At 36.6% G+C, this 8094-nt stretch overlaps 1 protein-coding gene across 1 annotated transcript; it reads left to right on the top strand.

Moving 5' to 3' along the window:
* Positions 1-4676: 4676 nt before the first annotated feature.
* Positions 4677-7313, top strand: LOC131034132 (putative serine/threonine-protein kinase-like protein CCR3). The gene has a single exon (XM_057965531.1). It carries the CDS (start codon positions 4847-4849, stop codon positions 7112-7114), a length of 2268 nt encoding a protein of 755 aa, XP_057821514.1. The 5' UTR covers positions 4677-4846; the 3' UTR covers positions 7115-7313.
* The last annotated feature ends 781 nt before the right edge of the window (positions 7314-8094 follow it).

The following is an 8094-nucleotide window of genomic DNA, read 5'->3' as shown; positions in this document are numbered from 1 at the left end:
TGAAGAGACCCATGGGTTAAATGAGGGTTGAGTTAAAGGTAAAGTCTCTAGCCATGGGAGCAAGTGGATTTAACCATAAATGGTTATGTAAGAGCCATTAATGGTCATGTAAGAGCCATTAGTGGTTTGGAAGACTTTGGGGGTTATCTTGTTGAACACATAAAGCATTAAATGTTTTTCAAAGACTTTGGAGTTTTTGAGAAGTGACTTCAAGTTGCTTAGGAATGTGACAATATTTAGGGGATGGATTAGGCTAATTAGGAATGATTAGAAAGTGGTTAGAAGGGTCTAGAAAGGGATTTAGGATTGTAAGTGGATTTGGTGGGTGAGGAAAAATAGGATTTAAATTAAAATAAAACTAATTTATTTCAACTTGTGGTTGCAACTTGCATTTGTAGGAGAATGCAAGTGGGGGGGATTTAATGATTTAAATAAATGTTTTATTTATTTATTTAAAAGAGGAAAGGGAATTAAATAAAATAAATAGAATTTATTCATTTAATCAATTGTAAATTTGGTTTAATGAATTAATTAAAATAAATTAAATACTTTATTTAATTAATAGGAGAATGTTTGAAGATGAATTAATTAAATGTTAATTTAATTAACTGTTGGCTAGTGGGTTTATTGATCAAATAAATAGCAAATATTCATTTAATTAAAATGGACAGATTTATGTGACTACAGAATCATAAAAATGAAATTAACTAACATCACACAATCATAATAAGAATAATGAAACTAAAAATATCAACATAGTGTAATCACATAATAATCTCATGTCTCTAACAATCATAAAGTCATGTCAATATAGAATGTGATCAACAAGAAAACATCAAATACATAAGTTGATACATTATTGTGTAACAAAGATAAAGCCACATTGCCAATGGGTTTACATCAACAAGTTAGGAGCAATGATAAGTAAATAAATTGTCCAATCTAAAATATGTCTCCTTAATGAAATTAAAAGAATTAAAGGAGTGGAAAATAGATTATAAGAAAACATGACATAATATATAAATGGGAAGACCTTTTGAGTTAAAAATACATTGATTAAAATAAAATTCAAGTATTACTTTAATTCAATATTACAATAGATTGGAAACCTCCACTATTGATGTAGCCCCTATGTCAACACGTTAATGGAAAAGTAAGACTTAACTATAACTCAAACTTGGAAAATCCTTGTAATATAATCTAAACTAATGTTAATATATAACCATTTTGAATCATGAAAAAGAAAGTAACTAACATCATATAATCCTAATAAAAATAATAAAACTAAAAGGTCAACATATTTTAATCAAACAATAATCTCATGTCTAAAATAAATCATAAAGTCACTTGAGTCAATATAGAATGTGATCACCAAGAAAGAAAAAGATCAAATAAATAAGTTGATACATAATTGGGTAACAAAGATAAAGGTAAAATATCAATAAGTCAGGGGCGGTGATAAATAAATAAATCTTCCAATCTAAAACACTTACATATCTTTAATGAAACTTAGAAGAATTAAAGAGTGAAAAATAAAATACAAGAAAACATTACACAATATAGAAATGGGAAAATTATTTTGAATTAAAAATATCTATTAAAATAAAAATTAATTATTACTTTAGAACAAAGTTACAAAAGATTGAAAAACTCCACTAATGAAGTAGTTAGCTCCAAACTCAAAAACTTGAAAATCTTTGTAATATAATATAAAGTAATGTTAATATATAATAACAAGGTTTATATATAAAGAGTTTGTCTATTTTGTAGACCATTCCAAAAAAATCGTAATTAAAATCCACTACCTCTCATGAGTAGTTAATAATTCTAATATAGAATGTAACTCCTAATATGGAGAGTCTAGCTTCAAATATATTGATGTGGGTGCTCCAATGGGTAAGTGAAAAAAGTTGGAAACGTTTTTAGAAGAAAAATGTGGGGCAAGAATTTTTTAGAAGCAATGGATATCTAGTTTCTAAAAAATTGATTTATGTTTTCAAATAATGGATTCATATCTATTATGTTTCAAAAACCTAATCCTAAGTAGATATATCTTAAGAGTGTATATCCATTTTGAAAAGTATTAACTTATGTGTGCTAGTTGACTTTATTTTTCATTGTTTCAATGATGAATGGTGAAAAAGAGAAAAATAGAATTATTTTCCACATAGATAATGACAAATGATATAATATTGTATGAAGTTGGGATCATTACCCTAGTTGCTTTCTCTATTTACACCTACATATATGTATCCCTAGACAATTACCTCTATCACATCTATTTACAAACATACTTTATACTTTTGTCCTAATAGCAACAAGAGTAAAAAAGTGACTTTATCAATATGGTTGACAACCTCTTCTTTAATTTTTTTGGATAAAATAAAAAGTCATTATAGATGATGATGATGTCTAGTTTTCAAATATGTAATTTTTGGTGTTAAAAATATTTATTTATTTATTTATTATTTTTTAAACAAAACCCTTATAAACTCAAAATGACATATATTACTATTTAATAAACTTTATTTTAAAAAACAAATTGAAAGAAAAAATATATCTAATCAATCTATGTGGGTTATTAATGAGGGGGTTTACAAAATCCCAATGAAAAATTAATTAAAAATATTTACAAATAAATATCCTAACCAAACTTTGACATCATATGCATCTTTCCACAAAAGATTTTGAAAAATACTTCCATTTACAACTTATTTTATGAGTTGCACATGTGCATTTTGGACCTTCAACATATTTTTAAAAGATCACTTTTATACATATTTTACAAAACTTTTTTTTATCATATGGATTTTAGAATATATTATATGTTTGAAAATTAGAAACACAATCTTACATTTCACATTTTTACACTATGCTAATAATCTTTGTACATGTGATTCAAATTTTTTACCCCAACAATGACAAACTAATTTTTGGGAAAAAATTTATCACATTTTGACGAAAAAGTGGTTCTATTATGTTGTAGTTCCCCACTTTGAAAGCATTTAAATATGTCCTCACGTGTCATAAAAGTTGTCACATTTTGACCAAAAAGTGGTTCTATTATGTTGTAGTTCTCCACTTTGAAAGCAATTAAATATGTCCTCATGTGTCATAAAAGAATACAAGTGTAACCTCCCATCTAACTTGTCAACTAGTCAACCTAAGCACTCCAACTTGGAAGAATAACTTCTCTTCAGGATGCTCTTATGCATGTGTCTTGAAATAGGCACTTCAAGATGTTGTTTCAAGTCTTCTTTGTAACTCCCTTCATACATGCTCTCTTACATCTACTATAACCACTTGGATAAGTGTTGGAGTATGTCATACATCACTCAATTTAATCCCATGTCTCACAAATTATTCTCCAACACAAAGTTCAATATTGTGAAGTGCGTGTTCAACCCCAATTACCATAACTATTCAATTCAAACTTTATCATTTTATTTCTATGACATAAAAAAATTGGTCCAAAAAGTGGTCCTATTATCTTGCACTTCCCCACTTTGAAAGCATTTAAATATATATCCTCACGTGTCATGAAGGAAAATGAGTGCAACCTTTGATCTGACTTGTCAACTAGTCAAACCAAGCACTCCAACTTATAAGAATAACTCCTCTTCAAAACCCTCCCTCCCTTCTCTTCATACATCCATCGTAACCACTTGGATAAGTGTTGGAGAATGTCATACATCAATCAATTTAATCCCATGCCACAAAGTTCAATCTTGTGAGATGTAGGTTCAACCCAACTTGATTACAAGAACTATCCAATTCAAACTTTATCATTTTATTTTCGATACATATAAAAAACTTATAATTTTAAACTACACTTAAAAAATTATAATTCTAAACTACACTTTAAAAATCATAATCAAAATAATCAACAACTCTTCATCAACCACCAAGATCAACTAATTCATTATATTTTTATTATTCTTAAAAGTAAAATTCCCTAACATCACTAATCACAACTCTAAATCAATTTAAAATTCTCACATCATTTATTGCAATCTCCAAATCAATTACTTGTCATATTCCTTAAACCTACTCAAACGACTATAATCCAACCTTTGAATAAAAATACCATAGAAACATTCCAAACCTAAAATAACCAACCAATATTTGGGCGTTTAGAAAGTCAAAACCCATATAGAAATGCCAATTTATCCGTTGGCGGGCAAATGAAAATCTAATTAAAAAAAACTATATATACGAAAAGCAAAAACAAAAAATATGACCATTTCCATGGCCAAACTTGTGGCCCAAGGTGAAAAGTTAATGGGGCCCACCACAGAGGAAAGAAGCCTTTGTGGGGGATTATATAAAAAGTTACACACTTGGCAAACATCTGTAGGCTGGTTAAATACCGCAGCTATTACTCCACAAAATATTGCAGCCGCAACACGTGTTATAGCGAAAAAACATGCAAAGCTTGCCGTGGCTTAGTTGAGGACAAATAATGTAAGCAGAAGTGTGAAATACTATTTTAAATTAATTATGCTACGGTCTGAGGACTACTGTGGCCGGTGAAGTTAGTTAGCCAGAGCTATCGATGCTCTAAAACAACCGGGACTGTGTGTATCCGTACCGGTAAGAAGTCAAAAGAGAGAGGTTTGACTAAGATCGTGGAGAGAGAAAAGGGCCTGTGCGAATGTATAGGTAGTGTGCATTTTGAGCCCGTCTCGGGTTCTTGTGAACGCGCCACATTGTGCGCCCCCGAGGCAATTAAAAAAAAATAAAGATTGGATTTTGTACTGATAGGAATAGGTATTTGGTGAGACCTTTTTTTAGGTTCAAGGATTGAAATCCTTGAGGAAGATGAGAAGAAGATGATGGTGATCAGATGAGGGGGGATTTGGGCTTCAATGCTGTGGTGGTGGTATTGGTTTTTGTTTTTGTTGGTTTGGTGGGCTGTGTGAATGGACTGGGATCAATGTCGACCATTGCTGCGAGTTATGGGAATGGATCGGCTACTGTGTGTGGGATTCTGAGCGGCGGACAGCGCGGGATCCAATGTGTTCAGAACGGGCAAAATGTGATGGTTTTCCCGAATGTTTCGTTTGTGGGGGTCTCTGGAGGGGACGGGTTTTTCTGCGGGTTGAGGCGGGGGGGAAGGACTTTGCTGTGCTGGAATACAGATACTGGGCTTTCGAGCTTACAGCCCAAGAGGATTTCCAAGAATGTTGATTTGAAGGAGATTGTGGTGGGGGAAAAGCATGTCTGTGGTGTGGTGAACGGAACGGGCGGGATTCGGTGTTGGAGAGATGAAGCACAGGGGAGGAACGGGAGCTTCGATTCAATCAGCGCAGGAAGAGGTTTTACTTGCGGGATTGAAACAGGGAACCGAAGGGTGCGTTGCTGGAGGCTTAATGGGACAGAGATTTCAGGGCTCCAGGGTCCAATGGTCGAAATGACAACGGTGGTTGCAGGGGGAAGGGATGTTTGTGGGATTCAAGATGATGGTTTTGTGCGGTGTTGGAATGGGTCCGGGCCTGTGGAAGCACGGGCGGGGCAGTTTAGTGCCCTGGCTTTGGGAGATGGGCATAGTTGTGGAATCAGGCAAGAGAACAAGACGGTGGTCTGTTGGGGGGATTCGACTCCGAGATATAGTGGGGGGGACTCTTTTGAAGCCATTGTTGCTGGTGATAACTATACTTGTGGATTGGTATCGGCGAATTTCTCTGTTATGTGCTGGGGAGGTCGCGGGTTCGGGTCCGGAAGCATTTTGTCCTTGCCGCAGGTTCTGCCCCGGCCTTGTGGGAGTTCCAGATGTTCCTGCGGCGAGTACCCGAATTCAGATAATCTCTGCGCCGCCGAATCAGAATACATCTGTTTTCCTTGCAGCCCGGAATTGACAACGCCCGCACCGGTTCCCAGTCCCCCGCCCGCTGTTCCACCCATTGTAGTCAGAAGGGGCCTAAGCAGGGGGCTTTTGGCGCTAGTCATTGTAGGCTGCATTGGGGCTCTGGCGGGCGCCGCCACGGTCATATGGTGCCTATGGCGCGGGTTCTACGCCAGGCAGCGGCGTGTTCACAACTCTGTTCAGCCCACGGTCGCGCAGCTTCATTCTGGATCCCTGCGCCGCCAAACATCCCGCGCATTCCGGCGGCAGCGCAGCGGGACTTCCTCGAACCGCAGCAAGCGGGGCGACCGGGCTGAGGAATTCACACTGAGCGACCTGGAAAACGCCACGGGCGGTTTCTCGGAATCCAACATAATCGGTGCGGGAAGCTTCGGGACGGTTTACAGAGGCAAATTGGGGGACGGACGGGAAGTCGCCATCAAAAGGGGTGACATTGTGGTGACGAAAAAGTTCCAAGAAAAAGAAGCGGCATTTCAATCGGAGCTCGCTTTTCTATCCCGTCTTCATCACAAGCACCTGGTTTCACTCATTGGGTACTGTGACGAAGGCGAAGAGCGAATGTTAGTGTACGAATACATGCCCAATGGAGCTCTATACGACCACCTGCATAAGAACACCACTTCGCCCCTTTTAGAGTCCTGGACTGCCCGGATCAAAGTAGCATTAGACGCTGCCCGAGGGGTCGAATACCTCCACACATATGCAGTCCCGCCTATAATTCACAGAGACATAAAATCCTCCAACATTCTTCTGGACGCCACCGGGACTGCCCGGGTGTCCGATTTCGGGCTCTCGCTGATGGGTCCCGAAGAACAGGGCGGGCACCTGTCGATGACCGCCGCTGGAACCGTGGGCTACATGGACCCGGAGTATTACAGGCTCCACCACCTTACTACAAAGACTGATGTTTACGGCTTCGGAGTCGTGTTGCTGGAGCTTTTGACCGGGCAGAGAGCCATTTTCAAGCAGCCAGCCGCCGGTCCTATCAGCGTGGTCGACTTTGCGGTCCCCAGGATTCTGTCCGACGAATTGCACCATATTCTTGACTCCCGTGTTAGGCCCCCGCTTTCGCACGAGATCGAGGCCGTTGAAATGGTCGCTTACACGGCTGTTAATTGTGTTCATCTAGAAGGGAAAGACAGGCCCTCCATGACTGACATTGTGGCGAATCTCGAGAGGGCCGTGGCAATTTGCATGCAGGTGCCCATCTCCAGGAGCAGCTCATTGGCCCTCGCCTCTCCCCAATGAGACCGCCCGCCTGGGCTTTTTTATTGTTTGTTTTTTTAATTTTTTCCACGGCGATGGAGATTGTGTTTTAACAGAAAATTGAAGGATTCTCGGTTTTGTTCTTTTCATAATTGGTTTGAGAGGGAAATTGATGTACAGAATTCTTTGACATATACTTGCATTCAATAGTGATGAAATTCAGACAACATTATTTCTTCAACATTGTCTTCGACCCACACAGGCTTTACCCTTTTTTTTCAAGGCTCTTCCGCCCCATTTGAATTCATTTTTGGGGTACTTTGGATCTTTTGGGGTTTTTTTGTCAACTAACAATGGCAACAGATTTTTTTATTCATATAAGAAAAATGATGCAAGCATTCTATTTTTTTTCAAGATTTGAAACCATTTAAAGGAAAAATTGCTTTTATTGGTAGGATTTTTAATTTTTTAATTTTTATTATATTACTAATTGTTTGGAAGGCGGATTTTTTAATGAAATTTGACGTGCATATGATCTTTATTTTGATTTTTTAAGAAAAATAGCAAATAGCTGTGCTAAATAAAGATTACATTCTTTGCTTTAATTTTATTTCTAAAATTTGATATCCATGGTGTATTTTAGATAATTTTTTTAAAATATAGGCATGCTAGTTACATATGTGTCAAAAAAAATCAAATATCTAATTTTTCTTGTGAGAAGATTTATTAGTTAGGACCATTTGTTTTATAGTCAATTTTTTTCTCACAACTTGTTGGTGATAGAAGTTCAACTTACATTCTTAGCTTTTTGGTTAGAGATGAAAGGATTGTCGAGCTTACATTCATACCTTTTTGGTTAAGATGAAAGGATTGAAGAGTATTCTTTCCATTAAAGTTGTGTGGGGGTACAATTCCAACTCCAATTGAATGCATTTTTGGAGGTCTTCTACTTATTACAAATGTGTCAAAGGAATCAAATACTTTTTTTTTTCATTTGTATTTTGGATTTAACAATTAAAAAG

This window comes from Cryptomeria japonica, chromosome 5 (assembly GCF_030272615.1).
Source record: "Cryptomeria japonica chromosome 5, Sugi_1.0, whole genome shotgun sequence".
Classification (NCBI taxonomy): domain Eukaryota; kingdom Viridiplantae; phylum Streptophyta; class Pinopsida; order Cupressales; family Cupressaceae; genus Cryptomeria; species Cryptomeria japonica.
Note: the sequence above shows the minus strand (reverse complement) of the source record. Positions and strands in the feature narration are given on the sequence as shown.